Source organism: Pseudonaja textilis, chromosome 1 (assembly GCF_049901715.1).
Source record: "Pseudonaja textilis isolate UNSWEBS1 chromosome 1, rPseTex1.2, whole genome shotgun sequence".
NCBI classification, from domain to species: domain Eukaryota; kingdom Metazoa; phylum Chordata; class Lepidosauria; order Squamata; family Elapidae; genus Pseudonaja; species Pseudonaja textilis.
The window spans coordinates 186,193,504-186,214,730 of NC_141990.1; the positions used below are offsets into that span (position 1 = coordinate 186,193,504).

Genomic DNA, 21,227 nt, shown 5'->3' on the forward strand with positions numbered 1-21,227 from the left:
CCATCAATCCAGTCACAGCTTCTGTAATAGATACAGATAGATAGGACTTTTGCCCTAAAGTCTTCCGAGGGCATCCGTTCCATGTCAGAGGGAAATAAGCTGGACTTAACTGATGTTTGACCTAATCAGTCAAGTTCATTATGTTAAGGTGAAGATGAAAGCAGTCTTCAGGCAAAAGTTAACTTATAAGCATGTAGTGCATTCTTTTATCTTAAGTTCCCTGGGGTATCGAACTAATGGTAGAATCAGTGATATTATTATTTCAGGTAATGTACTCTTAAGACTAGTTTCATACGATAATCTATGATTTTCATTATTGTGCTTTATGAAATAAACTACAGTTGGCTTCATGCAACCTGTTGAGCTAGTATTTATAAGATGCAGTGGTTGGATTCATATGACACTAAAACAAGCCACATTATAATTTAGTACAATAGGTGAACATCATCTTTGTTTTGATTTTGTAGAGTTCCCAGTGCAAACTCTGTCGAAATGAAAGTGGTTACAGTACTTTAGTGTACTTTTTGTCTCTGTCATTGGCAACCTTTTAAAAAAAACAACCTTATGTTTGCTGGAAAGCATCACAAGTTTTCTAAACTAATTACACGTCACTAGCTCATTTTTCTTGTTAAGGAATCTTGTTGTACAGGATTATCTTGACCCCCTATCATTTTTTTTCTCTGTTCACCAGAATTCAGCATGTAAAGATTTTTCATTTGGAAACTTGTAGGTGTTTCTGCATTTGAAAGAGGGTTTTTTTTTTAATCATGTCCTTCGCCTCTTTTCTGTTCGGTACGGAAACATTAAGAGAACTTCATTATGAAAGTGATTATTATTTTGTTTCAGATTGAGAGAGAATGAAATTTGGAATTCAGTTAGAAGGAACTGATAATTTGTCTCCTTGTGTTGCTGGGAAATCTGATGAGCAAAAAAAAAATCATAGCTACCAAAACATGCCTGAATAATGAGTGAATATTTGACCTCTAGGTGTTCTGACTTTGTGGACTTACATGGTTATCAGAATGTAATTAAACATTGATTTGTATACTTTTTGAATATTCCAGAATAGTTCTTGGTTCAAAGCATCAGAATAAGCTTTAAAGCTCTATTTAAATATCTACCGTATTTATCGGCGTATAACACGCACAGGCGTATAACACGCATTCCCTTTAAGAGGGAAATTTCAGGAAAAAAATATGCGGCGGGCGCAGCGCTGACATCACGTCACGACGCTGCGCCGCCGCTAGGCACTATTGGGAACGGGATCCCTTAAAGAGGATTCCGCTCCCTGACATCGGCGTATAACACACATACATCATTTGCCCCCTATTTTCAGGGGGAAAAAGTGCGTGTTATACGCCGATAAATACGGTACTTAAATCAAATGAAAAACATTTTGGAAAAAATGAGGAAGTGGGATGGAATGACCTAATAGAGAATATATATGGAAGTGATACAGGAACAGACAAATAGCTCTGTCCATACCAGTGGTGGGTTTCAATTTTTTTTTACTACCAGTTCTGTGGGTGTGGCTCAGTGGGCGTGGCAGGGGAAGGATACTGTAAAATATCCAGTCGGGTGGGATTTGCTGGTTCTCCAAACTACTCAAAATTTCCGCTACTGATTCTCCAGAACTGGTCAGAACCTGTTGAATACCACCTCTGGTCCATACCTAGTTTGTCAATTGATCTTGACCGTGTTGTCTCTGCTTGGTATATAGGAGTTATAAACCAGAATAGGAAGTTTTTAAAAATTAATAACCTGCCCCCGCCCCCCGCTTGATATCTTCCTGTTTGTTTCTAAGAAAATTCCATGAATGCCGAAAGACCATTTTTCTTTTTAACTTAGGGAATCAAGAACAGAAGCATTTTCAGTAATGAGCCGAAGATTTATAGCAAAGAAGAGTCTACAACACAAACTCCTCAGTTTCTGGTTTACAGGTGGTCCTTGACATACCTGTAAATCAAGCCCAAAATTTATGTTGCTAAATGAAATATTTGTTAAGTGACTTTTGCCCCATTTTACGACCTTTCTTGTCACAGTTGTTAAGTGAGCCACAGCAGTTGTTAAATTAGTTAACAGGGTTGTTAAGGGAACCTGGCTTCCCCCATTGAATTTGCTTGTCGGAAGGTCTCAAAAGGCATGACCCAAGGACAATGCAAACGTCACAAATATGAGTTAGTTGCCAAGCATCTGAATTTTGATCACATGATCATAAGGATGCTGCGATGGTTGTAAGTGTGTAAGTGTGAAAAACGGCCATATGTCACTTTTTTGGGTGCTGTTGTAACTTCAAAAGGTCATTAAGTGAACTGTTGTAAGTTGAGGACTCTGTATTATGCCACTTCCTTTATTCTTAAGAAGTTCCTTCTGTTCAACTGAAAACTGGTATTTTTCTGAATTTGAAGTTTACTAAATCTAGTCAGGCCATCTGAGGTGTTTGAGAAAAGTTTTTTCAATTTCTGCATGTGACAAATGTTGTATCTTATGTCACCCATAAGAGTTATCTTTTCTAGCTAAATTCTGTGCATATCTACACTGTTTGGATTCCCTGTCGTGAGCGTGGGCCGCCGATGTTTCCTGGAAGAGAAGAATGGATGATACTGTCTTTTACTTGTCCTGTTTGCACCTCAAGCTGTATTTTCTTGCACCATATTTAATTGGTATTTTCCAGCTTCTGGTAGCTCAAACTGTATTCTAATTTCTTTTGCTGTGTTTTAATTTCTTCTAGGAAAACTATGCATTGTACGTAGTGGCAGGAATTTCCCTTCACCCAAGGGAAGGGAATGGGATGTTTGCCAGCCTGCATCACCACTTTAAAAATGCTTAAATCTTTAAATGCAAACTGTTTCTCAAGAGCATATATGTACAAAACTTACAGGTGCACAGGTTGGGTTAGGATTGCTTTCTTATCACAAAATTTGGGAAGGCAGAACAGCAGGGGGAGTTTTAGTGGAGGGCTGTAGTGCAAGCCTGCTGGTTAAGCAGCCCAATTTGAAATAATTTTGTAAGCTGGTTTAATGTTTAGAGTCCAGCCATTTTAGGGCAGAATTGTAACAATTTAAGGGTCCAATGTGGAAGTGCCTGATAGTTGGCTCTTTCATTCTCTCCCCATAAGGTATGGAAATGGAGAATTTATACCGCTTCAGTCGCTGCAGAACTTCTAATTGCCAGCAATTCAACCTAACCTGATTAGTGGTGAAAAATGCCTTATTGGTTTGGGTGGGAGGAGGAGCTTGTGCTTTGAAACTTAAAAAATACCCAGTCACCTGTATCTGATCATGAACAAAAGCCACTCAGTTTTTAGCACACATTTGATTTCTCTGCAAAAGTTACTTCAGGTCATAGTTTAAAGATGTGTTTTGTACCTACCAGTCTGCTTTAGGAATTGCTCTTGCATTAATTCCTTCTGGTTTTCTACCTGAACATAAGTTTCTATAGAGATTTTCCCCACCTATGGATCTGTACAAGATTTGCCTTCACTGGTATATTCTACACATTTACAGTTGTCTTCGCTGGTCTTTTCAAAAGCAGATTCTGCATGGATGATGAAAAATATACATCTTTGGCTCAGTTGTTTTCATGCCTGCATATTATTTTGCTTTCTCTTTTGAATGCTAGGCTATCTTAAAAAAAAAAAGATTTTGGCTGAAGCTTGACTCTTGCTGACTGCATGGACCTGTTTGTGAACGTGGCTTATGCTTTCCTTCATCCAGACTAGGTTAACTAGGGGCATCGTAGTTCTTTTGGCTTGCTCTCTGGTTAAAAGTTATGTGAGGTTTTCACATTAGACTTACAAATTGAGTAAGAAATAAGAAGCAATTTTGGCTGACTACTGTACATCAACATCTATAGGATGGATATAATGAAAGGACGTTATGACCTGGTTTAGAATTATTTCTTTGGTGAAGTAGGAGCTGATATGAAATTTATAAACCTTGCACAGTTACATGGGCATAGCATGTTAGAGCTACTGGAATTTCAATTTTATTCTGGCAAGAAAGAAGGTTTTCCAAAATCTTTGGAAACGAGACTTTCCATTTATTAAAGCTGAAATGAAATCAGAAAATGAACATATTTCTGTTTTTTAATATAGCCAAAATGTTTTACCTCCACCAGCAGCATTGCTATGTAATGAGACTAGGCAGATTAGCAGAGAACATAAATAAAATGTAATGTCTAACTTTATTGTAGCAAGTGCTTAATCTATACAGGAAACAAGTATGCTTGCTAAAATATTTCTACTTCCTTTGGGGAAGGTACTGTCAATATGGCTGCAAACATATGTTCTTTTATTATTATTATTTTTTCTGAATTGAACGGAAAGTATGCAGTCTATGAAAACAATCTGAAAACTTTTCACAATTTAAATCCAAGTGGAATGTGTGTATGTGTATGTGTGCCCACATGTGCACACGTGTCTATCAGCAGTGGGATCCTACCTGTTTCACTACCGGTTCAATGATCATGCATGGATGCACAGGCACCTAACAGGCGCACACCAGCTGAAGCCTGTAGCGCACTTTTTTCCCACACCAGCTGAAGCCTGTAGCGCCAATCAGCTGAGAGGAGGAAGAAGAGAAAAGTGCAGGGGCAAGTGGGAGGGCCAATCCTGCACTTTTCTCTTCTTTCTTCTGTCAGTTGATTGTCCTCTCAGCTGATCGTTGGAGGCTTTTTTTTTTAAATTACCGGTTCTGCAGAACCGGTCCGATCCAGTAGCAGCCACCACTGATGTCTATGCATAATAATTTCTTAGTTCATAGCTCAAGTTTAGGTATGATTTGTTTAACAATGATTTCCTGAATAAAGAAGAATTGGTTGAGTTCAGATAATATAACAAGAAAAAAAATTCATGATTTACAAACATTGTTGTGTTTTGGTTTGCACAACTTCTTTAGTAAACAAAGTGCACTCTGGATTACTGTGATATGAAACCAACATTCCAAGCTAAGATATAATAACTATTTGATTGAATATAACAGACCTGCTGATAAGCTTTTTTATCTGTGTCCATCCATAGCTACTTCTCTGTCTAGTTTATAAAGGCTCACCTATCAATATAGGACTTTTTCAATCAATTATACAGGTAGCCTGTCATTGCCACCCTTGGAATGATCTAGAAAATTTAACCTCAGTTTAAAGGGGTTTAATGTCCTGTGATTTTTAAACCCATTTAATGATCATTATCCCTTAATTCAGATGAATTGGGAAACTTTGGCTAATGGAGAACTATCCTACATTGCTGTGTTCTGGGAAAAAAGCTGTGTGTACACTCTCGTTCTCTATCCCTTGCTTTTGGGAATAGCTTGCCAGCTGCAGAATTCAGAAAAATCAAAACCTTAAATCTTCTGTATTGGTTTGACTGGTTCTAACATAATTATTTAATTGCTTGATCTATTAGGGCAGGTCTTTCCTAAGTTTCTTTCTCTATTAAGTGTCTATGGAGCTTTTCAGTCATCCAGGTCATGGTTGCCCCAAAGGTGTTTTTTCAAGAGGCAACTGGACTTTCTGTTTTTCTTTGAAGATGTTTCGCTTCTCATCCAAGAAACTTCTTCAGCTCTGACTGGATGGCGGGAAATGGAAGGATTTATACTCCTTGAAGACGGCTGAACTGTTGAAAGGACTTCGTTGTAGATTGGACATGGATGATGTGTATCCTTCCCTCTCTGTTGAGAGAGGGCAGTTCAATTTTGACACAGATGGCCTTCGAACAGTTCCAAGAAGGTTCCACGCCAGTTTGTACCACTCAGGTGGACCCTGATGACACAAATAAACCTCCAGGTGACCTTAATGACCTGCTAAAAGAATGCAAATGACCAGCTGTCTGCAAGGAGTATAAATCCTTCCATTTCCCACCATCCAGTCAGAGCTGGAGAAGCTTCTTGGATGAGAAGCAAAACACCTTCAGCGAAAAGCCAGAAAGTCCAGTTGCCCCTTGATAAAAGCAACTTTAGGTTGCTTTTCTGTTAAGCCACTGGGGGCTTCTGCCCCTCTTGCCTATTGGTTTCCTAGGCAGCACCTCTTCCCCTCATTTCCCAAGGTCATCCAAACATTACATTACAGTGACGGAGGGAGATAAAACTTGACTTATGGTCACAATTGAGCCCAGAATTTCTGTTGTTAAGTGAGACTTTCGTTGAGTGAGTTTTGCCCCATTTTCCGACTTTTCTAGCCACTTTTCCTGTTGTTAAAAGTGCAGCTGTTAAGTTAGTAACACAACTGAGATGTGAATCCAGCTTCCCCGTTGACTTTCCTTGGGAGAAGGTCGCAAAGTGGGACCACATGACCCCGGAGGACCCTGCAACCACCATAAAGGTGAATCAGTTGCCAAGCATCTGAATTTTGATCACATAACTGTGGAAAAACACCCGTAAGTCACATTTCTCAATGCCGTTGTAACATTGAACGGTCTCTAAATGAACTGCTGTAAATCAAGGACTACCTGTAGTTTGCCCAAATTGATAATGTCAGCCCTTGGAGATAATCAGACAGGCAATCAAAACCATTGAATACTACACTACCTTTATTGTAAGGTTATGGTCACATAAACTTGCAGTTCTCCCCTCCCTTTACTTTCCAGACAACTAGGGAGGATTCCTTGTGAGTTGCTTTTTCCAGTCCCATTTGTTTTTTCTGTGGACTGTGATACCCTAATCCAGGGATATCAAACTCAAGGCCCTTGGGCTGAATTTGGGCAACGGGGTGCTTAGATCTGGCCTACAGCGCCACCCTAGAAACATCAAAAGACCAGCCCACAGTGCCCCTGACAGCGAAAAGGGTGGTTGGGGGCTCCCGCACCCATTTTCATTGGCAGAGCACTGCAGGACGCCGTCCCATCCAAAAACAGGGAAGCATCTCAGGTCCCCCAGACATGAGTAATATTGAGCTGGCCATGCCCCTGGCCACACCCACACAACTCCCCCAGCCCCTCTGAGGTCAAACACAATGCAATCGAGTGTGACACCCCTGTCTTTACCTATCCACTGTTTAGGGTACAGCTCTTCCTCCTTTCTCCCAAGGTTTTTCTCACAGCCCATTATAGATACCACTATCGATTCTCTCAAGACTTAGGAGATTAAATACTGTATGATAATATTTTGCTAGCCTGATATTTCCAGGATCCATTTAGTTGTACAAAGGGACTCTTGAACAGTTAACTGGGATTTACTCCGTTACTCTATAATCTGGATGTACACAACATAGGGAACCCTAAATCATGTGAGTTAAGTTTAAAGGTACGTTAGGGCTTAAATCTGTTTGGCTACATTGCGGTTTAGTGTGTCATGCAAACCCAGGAAATGTGCATCTTGAAAAATTTCCTCTATCAGGAAACGGTGGGGGGGAGGCGGGGAGGGATGAGGAAACACAAATTGCAAAAACTGCTTTCACTCTCATGTTTGAGATTAATAGGGCATTAATATCGATTAATATCAATGCCTGTTAAAGAAGGAAATCTGACTTAATGTATTGATGTTGACTTCCAGTAAATAAATATATAGAATATCAACAAACAGTGGCCTAGACATAATAGGTATGTGTAGGGTTTCCAATTCTTTTTCCCATAGGTGCTTCAGAGTAAGGCAGAAATGCAAAAGGAGCTGAATTCTTTAAGGCACCTGCATCTTTTTCTGTGATTTCATGGTAGCTACCAAGAGAAGTCATAGTGGCTTTAAGGAGTTGCAGGCAGCTGCTAAATTCACCCTCCCTAGCACTCTGAAAAATGGTTTTGGAATAGAATCCAAAGTATCACACAATCCTTCTTGAGAAGGTTTCTTATTTTTAACAGATGAATTTCCATCTCTTAAAACAATTCTTACTGTCTGGTTAAATAATCTTAACATTTGATTGTCACTCTTGATTAGACAAGAAATCAAACTACTTTTAGTGCCTTTGAATCAGTCTTGAGTCCTGATTACTTCCTGGTCAGGTCCATTGGTCACCTTTGCAGAAGGATTAACATTGACATGATTTATTATGTTGTTGTTTTTTGACCTCCTAGTCTTACCTGGAAGAGAGTGACTGGCCCAAGGTCACCCAGCTGGCTTTCATGCCTAAGGGAAGATTAGATCCTGGATCTACTTACTCCTAATCCAGCATTTTAACCATTGGGTTACTGCAAGGTTCATAAGTGTGAAAAATGGTCATAAGTCATTGTTTTCAGTGTAACTTCAAATGGTGGTTAAGCTAACTTTTTGTGTGTGTGTGTAAATTTTATTTGAGTTTTCACAAAAAGAAAAGACAATTAAAATATCTTTTTTGAAAGCAGCATAATCCCGGGTTACATTTCTTTGTACAGACACAAATTCAGGTTCATGCTCATTTTTATATTCTATTCCATATCTTATTACTATTTTACATTTTTTACATGGCTTCTCCCCTCTTTTAATTTCCTCAATTTTATTTTGTTTATCTCATCTCATCTCAATTCAAATCATTATATTTATATTTTTTGTCTGTCCTGTTTCAATTGTCTATTATCTTTTCTCATTAAACAAAATTTCTCCTGTAGTTACTGATTGGAGTATGACGCCTTTATATCTTTCCCCTAAAGTTATAACACTCAATATAATACATAACTTCCATTCGGATTCTGCTTGGTACATTCTTAAACTACACACAGTATTCTTTAAAAAAAAGAAGAAATGATAAATGTATATAATTAAAACAACATTCCATTCCAATTCAATTCTATCATTAATATTAATATTCATTAAAGTCTTAACATTTTTCACGTTACTTTTCAATTAAATATCATACTTCTATGGGAACAGTTATAAACTTTCCATAGTCAGTTCCCCCCCTCTTCACTTATATTTTATAAATCATTGACTAATTAAAATGTTCCCATTCCTTCCTAATTCAATTTTCTCATTTATTTTATTTCATTTACTTTATTCACAAACATTTCACTAAATTACACTAACCACTCTATCCCTCATTCTAATCATATGTTGTTTCCAATTTTCTAAAGTTATTTCTATTACAAATACAACAACACAATCTCATGTACCTTTACAGAATCCCCCTTTCAGTTAGATTTTCACCCATTATCTCTAAATAGGTCCAGTTTCTTTATATCTTGCTCTGGACCTTTGTAACTTCTTTTCCTTTCCTTCTTCCCTCTGTTCTTCTCTCTCCCCTTTTTACCCTTTTGTTTCTCTACCTCTATTTTCCTCTTCTGTATTCCGCTTTTCTGTTGCTTTCCAGTATTACACTTATTTTTTGAATTATTTTTCTTTTCTTTGGTTGTTTTTTTAAATCTTAAATTCTCCATCCTCTTTCCCCCCTTTCCCTTTTCTTCCCCACCTAGAGTCACTTGTTTATTAAAAATGGCTTCTTCTTTGTCCCAGTCTTCTTGTTTTGCAGTCATTGTTGTTTCTCATAGTTCCAAATCTCCATTTCTAAGAATTGAAAAACGAAGCCAAAGGAACCCTTCCCTTCTTGTGCATCTTCTTTGTACTTTTTAAGTTCCATTTTCAATTCATCCAAAAGTGATGGCATTGTAGAAATTTTTAAACAACCACCTGATTGATTTTAGTCATTCAAATATAATAACCAAAAATCCAAAAGTCACCAAGTAATCCAAATACACACAAGCTGTTTCTTTTTGCTCTTTCTTTTTTTCCCCACTTTCTCTTCCTGGGGTTACTATTTAGTTGCAAAGTTTCAGTTAAAATGTATCTTTTAGAAGTCTTATTGAAATTTTAGTTTAGATTCTTTTAAAGTCCAGGCAGTCTCCTCCCTCTTCCAGATCCTGCCCTTATTCTTTTTCTCTCCCTTCCTGCTTATAGAAGAAAAAGTTTTTAATGTCCAGAAATCTTTATTGTCCCCTTGGCATTTAGTTATATTTTCAGCTTAATTGCCTATTGATGCCAAAGTGGATTTTTCCAATTTCTTATTCTTAATTGTCAATATAAGGAAGGAGAGAGAAGAAGAAAAAAAGTCAAACCTTTCCCTTTTCACTTTCTTTCACTGCTTCCGACTCTTCTTTGGGAGCAATGTTATTTCTTGTAAAATTTAAATTCCAGGGTACCTTAGTTATTGCTTTTTCAACTTAGCCCGGTCAGCCAAAACTTTTACTTCTTATCTTCCTCCTACACGCTCTTTTCTGGTTGAGTTCTTCTTTGAGGTGGCCATTTCTGACCACCGCTCCTACTGCCTTCAGGAAAGGGAGTTTGGCCAGCTGAGGACGAAAGATGCAGCTCTCCTCGACCCTGCTGGCGGTCTCTCCCCTCTTCACCACCTCTACGGGGTGGCTTAGCCCCGAAACCAGCTGGCTCGGGGCGCTCCAGCGGCGAGCCCAGGCAGAAACCGCGCACGATCGTGGATTCCTGTCTGTCGCTGAAGCCCTTCAAACCGGAAGTTGTCCGGTGGCTAAGCTAACTTTTGTAAGTCAAAGACTATATGTATTTGTGCTACAAAAATCCAGATGACTATTACATGACAGCAAATATATTAACATTGTATTGCTGCCATTTTGTGGCAAAATGGTAAAAAAATGCAAGTAGAAAAATAGGGACCACTTTGGTGGAAAGGTAACAGTGCTCTGTATGTCTTCGATGTTTAGTCATGCTGGCCACAGTGACATCTTCGAACAGCACTGGCTCTTCATCTTAGAAATGGAGATGAGGACCGACCCCTAGAGCCGGAAACAACTAGCACGCATGTGCAGGGGAACCTTTACTTTTACCTTAGCAGCCCCATGATCATGTGATCAAAATTCAGATGCTTGGCAACTGGGTCATACTTATGACCGTTGCTCTGTCCCAAGGTCACGTGATCCCCTTTTGTGACCTTCTGACAAGCAAAGTCAATGGGGAAACCAGATTCACTTTAACAACTGTGGTACTAACTCATCAACTGCAGTGATTCAATTGTGGCAAGAAATGCCGTAAAATGGGACAAAACTCACTTAACAAATGCTTCACATAACGACAGACATTTTGGGTCAATTGTGGTCGTAAGTCGAGGACTACTTATAGTTAAACACAATATGTAATTAATTTAGAAAGTAGTTAACTATATCTAAATCTTCTAGCCCTGAATGTAGGATAGAGGCCAGATATGATGATTTTGATGATGACTATGATGTTATCCATTCAGTCGTGTCCGGCTCTTGGTGATTCTGTGGGCCAAGTCTCTCCACATTTTCCGATCTTGCACTACTTCTTTCAGTTGTTGTATGCTTTGGCTGATGTCGGCTTTGATGTTGTTATCTTTGATGGCCTGGTGTCAGGCTCCATCCATATCGGCATCTGATAACTGTGGCGTCTTAGATCCCAGAAGGATCGACGCTCTCATATGACGTCACTGAATCACCTGACGGGCGACAACTGAGAGGCAACGGCTGGGTGGGGAAGCCCTGACGTTGTTCCATTGCCGATGATGAGTGGATGGGGAAGTCCCTGACATCGGCTGCCAAGGAGCAAGACATGGCTGGGAGGAGACAGCTGGGGGGGGAAATCCCTGCAGTAGGAATCCTAAATCACCTCTAAGCGTTGCTGTCGGCATGAACTCCTGGAGGGGGGTGGAATTGTGTATACTGCAGACTGGGGAAAGGGGATTGGTCATAAGAAAGCAGGCGCATTAGGATACAAGGTTTCAAAGTTAGATATAATAGGAAAGGGTAATTGGGAAATGAGCAGAGGCCGGTGTGAGAAGCGATTAGGTGGGTGAGGTAAAGGAATAAAATACACTGGAAGGCAAACGCTCCCAGCGTTAACCTGGTTCGGATTTAATCCGTTCTTGCCGAATGCTGTGTGCGTAGAAGAATAAAGGAATTTCAAACCTTACAGTTTGCTGACTCATATTTCTATCTACGAGTATCCAGACCAGCGGCTGAGACCTGGTTTCTTTTTACCTGTAACTCTTTCAAACATAATTGCTTTCTCCAGTGAATTCCCCACCCTCTCATAACATGACCAAAATAAGTGAGACACAGTTTTGTGATTTTGGCCAGATTATATATAGGCTTCAATTCTGTTGCTTCTCTTCTATCTACCACTCAGTACTCTTGCAACTGAAAACACTTTTCAGAATTGTTTTCCAAAGGTGGTTTAAGTCCCACTTCCACTTTGCAAGGCCATGCCAAGAAGTGTGAAATTATATGGCTGGATGCCACTACCCTTCCTCCGATGAGTGAAATGTGCATTTTTCATGTAAATTGAATTCTACCTACATACTTCCTGAGTTGTGGGTGGATGAATAGATTTATGCAGTTAATATGAATTCAGATTTTAGTAACTACAACATTAGTGTGTAGTCTTCATCCCAAGACACCTAGGAAATGAGTTATATCAGTGGAGCTTGAAATCAGTTAGCAGCCTTAAGCTGTTGCCTATGACTGTTGGAGTCTGAGTAGGTTCTGCACCCCAAAGATTGTGCTACTTGGCTGAATTGGCAGCCCTGCTTGCTGTGAGACTTAAAAAGATTCAAAGAGAGTCCACAGCACTACTCACGGTGGCTTTCCACAACTGCCTTTTAAAAAGGCAACTGGACTTCACTGAAAAATCAGCGGATCTTTGATTTTTAAAGCACCTTTGGGGCAACGATGACCTGGATCAGTGGTCGCTAACCGGTGGGCTGGTGACCACTGGTGGTCCGCGAGAAAATCTTGGTGGTCCTCAGAGTAAAGTCCCCCCAAAGCACTCCCCCCAAAGCAATTAATCCAGGCTGCATGGGAACACAAGGCTGTGCCACCCACATGGCCCCCACCCTTCGGCAAGCTTTTCCATTGGTTAATTGTTTTCATTTTCGGGAAGTTTCTCCTTAATTTTAGGTTGGATCTCTCACTGACTGGCTTCCCCCCATTGCTTCTTGTCCTGTCTTTGAGTGCTTTAGAAAATAAATAGATTCCTTCTTCTCTGTGACAGCCCTTCAAGTATTTGGCTATTACATCACCCACTAACCATGATTAAATTTTGCACTTTTCCCCCCTCAAGGTTAAATTTTTGATCTTGCCAGAGATAAAAGAGGTGTCACGTAGGCAGCTAGAAAGTTCTTGGTTGAGTTAGAATATCTGTAAGCAAGCATGTCTATCTTTTCTAAGATTGATAAGGAGATTTTGACAGGCAAAGGAGTTTCATTATGTGTATGTATGCGGGTATATAACACATATCTTTGTGCCTTTTTATTCTCCCTTTGTCCTGTGCATTATATTCTTACCCAAACACAAGATTAGGAACAGAGAGTGAGAAAGAGAGGCAGATTGCATGTAGGTGGGTGGCTTCACAGAAAGCCATTGTTTGTCTTGACCATGGTTTGTTGAACAAGCCAAATAATGCTGTGCTATAAACCATAACTTACAGACTGAAGTAGTGACATTAAGTGGATTCTACACTCAAAGTCAAGGCTGGCCATGTTAACTGCATGGTCAATCTTCTCTGCCAGCCAGGACCACATAATTGAAGCTGTGATGGTTTTCTGTGTGCATTACCCCACGTTGCCTTTTTTGACCCTGTCCCAAATCATCACATCTCCAGATTATCCTAACTTTCAAAAATGTATCCCCTAATCTGTCTTTTCCTGTTTTTATTTTAACTGTTTATTTTATTTTACCAATTTCCGCTTTTTAAAGAGACAACACACTTGTTTATGTTCTTTAAATAATCTGGTTCTTCAATATTATTATTTTCTTTCTTTCCGAGTGTGAGTATTTGCATACTGCTCAGCTTCAGTTGTCCTACAAGCTTACTTTTCAATTTATTATGCCTGAGACCAAAAATGTGAGCCTTTAGGACAGGGGAAGTCCATAAGTCTTAAAGTTGCCAAATTTGGAGACTTCTGCTTTAGGAGAATACCGGTAGTCCTCAACTTACAATAGTTCATTTAGTGACCATTCAAAGTTACAACAGCACTGAAAAAAATGACTTATGACCATTTTTCACACTTATGACCTTTACATACAGAGGCTTGGCAACTGACTCACATTTATGACGGTTGCAGTATCCCGGAGTCATATGATCCCCTTTTGCAATGTCAGTGGGGAAGCCAGATTCACTTAACACCTGTGTGACCAATTTAAGAACTGCAGTGATTCACTTAACAAATGAGGAGAGCAAAGTCATAAAGTGGAGGAAACTCACTTAACAAATTTCTCATTTAACAACATAAATTTTGGACTCAGTTGTGGTCGTAAGCTGAGGACTAGTCTTAAACTACTGATTTAATCCTCATTCCTCTTCTCACTTCTAAATTTTATATTATCCTTGTCAATATTCCTCTTTTTCTATTTAGAGGCTGATCATTCAGGAAATGAATAACTGCAGTGAGTTCTCCACTTCTGTTTTTTGTCTAAATTTAAGCTTCTTTTTTTTTTTAAATGACCAGTTTAAAATAGCCTATTGGGTACATATCATCTACATACCCTGTAATTCTGGGTCAGGGATCCTAGTCCTGATTGCAAAGGAATTGCAAAAGGATTTGTAAGTACAGTATGCTAGAAAGATGTTTGTAGGCTATCTTACTGTACTGCAACATAGATACAGTCTTTGATGGTGACAAAGAGTTAAGAATTGTTTGGGTAATCTTTGCTGTCATCTAATGGACATTTCGCCATTTGGTCATCCAACTAGCCTAGCTTAAGGTATTTGAAAAGTTTGGTCTTAAAAAATTAAGTGACCATTCAAGATTTTCAATACAACATCATTGCTGATCTTACATGCACCTATGAAACTGCCTGTACAAGTAGTTCTTGTTTAACAACTGCCTTATGTAGTGGTCATTTGCAGTTCAGCGGTGATGGAAAAAGTAACTTTACAACTAATCCTTGCAATTATGACTTTTTCAGGTCTGGTCTGTAAAGCAAAGGAAAGGTGAAGTAACAACACAAGCACACAGTTTTGGTTTCACTTAATAATTGCTTCACTTAAGGACCAAATTGCCAGTTCCAATTGTTGTCACTAAACAAGGACTACCTTTAGTTTTTGTTTTACTAATTTTTCATAGAAGTCTGAGGTCTGAGAAGTTCTGTTGTGACAGGTCTTGGGCCTATCAGGTTGAAAGGGTTTTAGAAGTAGGAGAGCTATTGTTAATAAGGGATATGCTGCAGATTATATTGTTTTATATTATTTTAAACTTGTGTATTCTTAGTTATGCTACATATAAAGATTGCTGCCAGTGTTGTTGCAACCACCAAAGATCCAAGAAAGGAAATGAAGCTGTGGGGACAAAGACTGTAATTTTGTGTTGCTGTCTAAAAACAGTACAGTGAAATTTCATATGCAGTTACAGGTTATTTGAGGGCAGGGGGTGTTTGTTAAATATGAATGTATATTATTTGGATCAATTGACATCATTTGCATCATTATGTAATCACATAATAAATTAAACCTAGTGACATAATTTATATAAATTGTCTGATTTGAGAAATAAAACTTGTCAAAGCCAGGGAGATCTGGATGCTTGGTCAATATAAATTATATTATGCTTAATACCATTTCTGTTTTCAAAATACCTCCTACATTAAACAAAATGCCAAATGGACATTTGGGTAGTCTACAGAAGTTTGTGCTTGAAGCTACTGGTACATGATGAATGTTTAACATTTATTAAAATTATTTATGTATTTAAAATGTATCTTAAGAAAATTAAATATGGTTTGTTTAATCCTCATAGGAATTCTAGGCATAATTAATCTGATATGTTTCTGCTTACTGCGTTGTATAATCCGCTACCACCTCAGAATATGAAAAATACATATTTGAATGGCTATAAATATTTTCTCAGGATTTGTTGGCTATAGGATATGAATTCAACAAACTATTGCAGTTATGGAAAAAAAACACCCTGAAACTTGTAGTTGAATAAGAAAATTGTGGTTTGCTGCAAGAGCTATTTCTTCTATTAACAGGAAGTGAAACAGATTTAACTTTAGACTTTGCAGTTTTCACATTTAGGCATAAAATGGTTGCAGAAAAAAACAGCTGTTTTTTTCTAAAGGGAAGATTGATAGCAAAACGTATAATGCTAAAATACTGACAACTTCAGCTGATACTAATTGATGGAAGTGTTTTAGTATAAGAATGATTAAAATGTTTTCGGTTGATTGTCTTTAGGAAAGAGAATATAGAACAAGTAGATAATATTACATTTTGTATTGATCAAATGCTGACTAAATCTTAGCAATAGGATGACAGGGTTGATAGATGGCATTCCTCACCACCACCATCATTCATTTCCTTTCAGAGAAGTACTTTTTGGAACCTGAAAGCTTCTCCATGCTGCTATTAGCCATAAGAATAATGTAGGGAGCAGCTACAAGATGGAGCCAAGAGAAATGATTCATTTCTTTCCCTTACCACACTTCCTAATAACAGTTCAAAATACCTTGGTGTTGGACTGAAAGTCTTGTTTACTTGTTCCTTTTGGCTAGTCCCCAAAGAAGAGGATGATCTGCTTAATATTACCTAAGTCAATGTTTCTGAACCTCGACATTTTTAAGATGTGTGGACTTCAACTCCCAGAATTCCTCAGCTAGCATGGAGAATTCTGGGAATTGAAGTCCACAAATCTTAAAGTTGCTGAGATTCAGAAACACTGATCTGGACCGTGTTTTATTTACAGCCCTGACACCAAACTTTCTACTTTTCAAGTTGTAAATCAAATTTACTTTCTGCAACTTAAAATATTTTGGGAATAAACTACAGCCTGTTCCTCAATATTCAGTGTTGGAAACATTTAATGCATGTATATCTTCCATCCATTCCCCAAGAAGGAATCTTTTGGAATGTTATTTATCATATTTATATGCTCCTATCTCACAAAACTTGTGCAGTAAAGCCATGAAAACTGTGATTACAAAAAACACGCTACCATTAAGACATTATTATAAAAGACTGAATATGAACTCTCATGTGTCTTCATTCCAAAATCTCTTCTCTTTCTAAAGCTTTTACATGCCTGAGGTTCTCTGACTTTTCTTTTTCTTTGGTAGTAAGTTACTAGCTGAAAGTTAGCGCTGAAAGTTAGGTCATCTAGTTCTTAAGCATGCTGGTGGAGGAATAATAAAAAGAATGAAATTGCTTTTAAGCTTGTTGTTTTTTGTTTACTTCCTTGATTCTATAGCATGTAAGAATTTTGGATGGTTCTTATCTTTTTTTCCCTTCAAGGAACACTGGATGATCCACATTACTGTTCCTCCTTTCTCTGAATTTTATCTTTTATGGCAAACTTGTGAAGTAGATTAGACTGACAATTTGAGACTGATCTACACAAGCATTATAGCTAAATGGAGATTTTTGAATCTAGATCTCTCCCCTGGCCATGCTATAGTAGATACCTTGGTCCAAATAGGATAGACGACCTAGAACTTGCTCCTTGAAACATTGGCATGCAAAGATGTCTGTGCCTTTATCTTATCTTAGCTTTCTCTGTTTCAGAACATCCTATTTCTTTGAATTAAAAATCAAAATAGTTTGACTGAATTTTCAGTCAAGCGAGATCTTTTGCTCTCTAAAACAACAAATTTATTATAAATTATAATGGAAAAAAGAGGGGCTGTAATAGTTGCCTGTGAATAACATTTTATTATTTGATTTTTATCCCATCATTATTTTTACAGTGTCTGGTGCATGGTCACCCAGGCGTCTCTCATGCTTAAGGTGGGAAGAGAACTCACACTCTCCTCTTTCTAGCCTGATGCTTTAACCACTAGACCAAATATGTAACCATATACGTTATTTGTATTCCCCCAATAGGTTTCATTGCAACAAAGGTGAGATTGACGTCTAGAAGATGCCTGTTCCGCCTCCTCCAGCTCCACCCCCTCCGCCAACACTTTCACAGGTAAGTTGCAATTTTTAAAAAAAATTAATGGAAGAGAGATGAAACTTGATCATCCTAGCTTGCTCTGTGAAAATAAAGCATGTTTTAGACTAGATTTTCCTTTTCTGTTGGCTTTGTTGTTTGTTCGGTTGGCTGTTTTTTTATTGTTTTTCATATGGTTCTCTTTTAGGTTTTTGTTCTTTTTTGTGCTTTCTGAAAAACTTGTTAAGATAAATAACATTATTAAGGTTTAAACTATCATGCATATCAGAGTAACAGAATAACAGAGTTGGAAGGGAAGGGACCTTGGAAGAGTTCAAATCCAACCCCCTGCTCCAGCACCAAACCCTCTACCATTTAAGACAAACAGTTGTCCAATTTCTTAAAAACCTCCAGTGTTGGAGCATCTCCTGGAGGCAATATCAGGTGCCTTTGAGGATCAAAGTCTAGTCATAAAAGTTTGCTGTCTTGAGTTATCCTGATTTACAGTGAGACTGTGGGGTTATAGTTAAAGATTTAAATCATCCATGGATGCTGATTGGGTGACTTTGGGCCAGTTGTGCTTTCGCTCTCCCTCACTCACTCACTTAGCCCAGCTATTCTCACGGAGGTTGCTGTGGCCTTAGCTAGATCTTCTGTTGTGGATTTATATAGAAGGACGTAGAATTAAAAAAGATGCGATGTACTACTATGATGTAGACCTTAGATTATTCCTAACCGGGTTCATACATCCTGACATGGAATGGATATTTGCCACTATTGCAATGGAATGTTTTGTTTGTTAAACAAACAAATATGATAGGCAAATCAAAGCTTTGTTGGGAAAAAAGCCTGGCTTAGCCAATCTGCTCAGCCATGTGATGATTAAAATAAAGTATATATATAGGATGAATTACAATGGCACTTTTGGGGAAAGGACCAAAAATATCCCCTGCTACTCCCAAGTTAGCTAAAATCATGCTACATTTATGGAAGTCAACAAAGAGGCAACTTTACAAATGGAGGCATGGAATTGGGACCAGCCCAGTGTTTCCTATAGAGATAGATTCAGCACCTCTGTAATAAGTTCCATGTCTCTCTGGAGCAGCGTTTAAGGTAGTCGCTAAACATCTGGAGTATGTTTTGCAGGAGTGAACATATTCGACAAATTCATCCACTACTTCTCCATTGTCATTTATCTTTTTACCTATGAAACGGGATACTATGGTTTGCTTAAACGTGTTTTGCTGAACTTGTTAAACAATTGGCTAGGTTTGTAAAATGTACTCAGTCAGGCATCCACAACCTCTTTTGTCTGGTGAGTATGTTTAAAATATTCAGGGCATGTAAAGGATTGCTGGGGTGATTTACTGATTTATAAAATAATCAACAACAGGGCATGTAATCAGTTGCACAGTAGTTCAACCTCCTGCTTAGGCAGGAAGGTCTATACCATTTCAGACAAGTGGCTGCCCAGTCTCCTCTTAAAAACTTCCAGTGTTGGAGCATTCACAATTTCTGGAGGTAAGTTGTTCCTCTGGTTAATTGTTCTAACTGTTAGGAAATTTCTCCTTAGTTCTAGGTGCTTCTCTCCTTGATTAGTTTCTATCCATTGCTCCTTGTCCTGTCTTCAAGTGTTTTGAAAAATAGGTTGTCTCCCTTTTCTTTGTGGCAGCCCCTGAGATATTGGAATGCTGCTATCAAGTAAATATAATAGAAATTTAACACAACAACCAAGTGCAAGAACATTGCACAAGATTTACACCGAGGATAGGAGATGGTGGTAGGGGTAAAATATACTTCTTTAGTTAAATTTTGAACAAACACGAGTCAGCTTTTAAGACATTTGAGAAAATTTAAGCTGTTTCATCTTACTCTTGCAAATATTTTCATATGTTTATGTTAAATTTTATTACAGGCTGGCATTTCTGTTAAGAAAATATAGTTTAGATTTTCTAGCAGTACACAGCAGATTTTAAACATAGGTTGCAAGTTTGAAAAATTGGAAATAGCTGTTTGAACTGGCAGATGAAAAATCTTCAAGTGGTTTTAGTAAAAAGTATTGTAATCAACAATTTTGCTCCTTTACAAATAAAGCCAGGAAATCCTGTGAGATTATCCACTAATCTAAAAGTGTTAGCTTATACAAAATAAGTCTATGCGAACATGTCTTTCCAAATTAGCAATTTTTTAAAAGTGTATTTTCCTCACAGCCTTATTTGTATTAGAATTTGAATGTCTGCTTTGATTTAAGTCCCTAGACATTCAGAGATGGATGTATAACTGGGCCAGGCTTATTTTTACTACATTCTTGTTAGTTAGTTAGTATATTTATAACATTTATATAGCTGCCCTTGTTATATACAATTTCATCTTTAGAGGCCACATATCTGCCATTTATGCATTTTACTTCAGGAAATTTCCACAGTTAGTTAATTAGCTGAGCTTCTCATTCATAAATACTGATTAGTCTAGAGGTATTTTCTCATTCTGGAGAAGCAACATTATACCTATACACCAAAGCACAGAAAAAGAGTAAGAAATAATAAGCCAAGCAACTTGAAGGCATGATATAAAAGGAAAGGAAATCTAATTAAATCTAGTTTACACCAATACATTCCATTATTTCACTTCACATATTTTTGTCCTTCCTTCCAAGAAGTCCCTGTACCATTTTTGTTATTATTTTTTTCACCTCTTCCTTTTTGAGGATGTAATTAGTTCATTCCCAATATGACTTTCTTTTACCACTTTTATGATTAAAGGCAACTGGCTTGCTCTTTAATACATTTGTTTTTGGACCCTCCATTTCTTTTTTGCTTCACAGGATCTATTTAATATTTGCCGCTAATCACTTGAGTTGTTAATCCCGTACACAGCATCGTCCCCATACAAAATGGTTATACATACATGTCCTCCACTCACACAGGTCTAATATCACCATGAGCATGAGTGTACATTTAGGCATAATATTAATTAATCTACCGGGAGGAAATGGCTCAGCCATGTCTTTCACACTGCTCAGGTTTGAGCCATTGGTTAAATATTTAGTTTATTCACCTGTATTCCCCTGTCCCACATACATCAGCCAACATTCATCTACATATTTGTGCAAAATATTTCATTCTTCAAGCTGATTCATTTTTGTAATGTTTTCTCTATGTACAATGCAAATTTCTCATATCCACATACTTCTCTATAACCTTCTGAAAGGCAAAAATTTGGTGTGTGTAAATCATTGACCTGGGCTGAATATGTTGATGGCTGATGCCAAGCTTAGTTTATGCCCACACTGGCTCTGCCAGTGATCCTACCATTAAATGCAGGTCTAGGACACCTCTTCACAGCCAGCTCGCCATAGGACAACTTGTCATGGACAATTCGCTGTGGGACAATTTTCCGTGAACAAGAGTTACATTAATATCAAAGAAATTGTGGAATATAATCATTAAAGAAAGGATGTCAAAGGAGGGACAAAATGAAAT

At 38.1% G+C, this 21,227-nt stretch overlaps 1 protein-coding gene across 5 annotated transcripts in view; it reads left to right on the forward strand.

Annotated features, from left to right (window-relative positions):
• The window catches only part of WIPF1 (WAS/WASL interacting protein family member 1), a 63,199-nt gene that overhangs the window by 23,579 nt on the left and 18,393 nt on the right, over positions 1-21,227 (forward strand). For all 5 annotated transcript variants that reach the window (XM_087919920.1, XM_087919919.1, XM_087919918.1 and 2 more), the window contains one exon: positions 17,697-17,784. In XM_087919920.1, coding sequence (XP_087776046.1) covers positions 17,734-17,784 — 51 coding nt within the window. In that variant the 5' untranslated portion in view covers positions 17,697-17,733. The remainder of the gene's footprint in view (positions 1-17,696; positions 17,785-21,227) is intronic.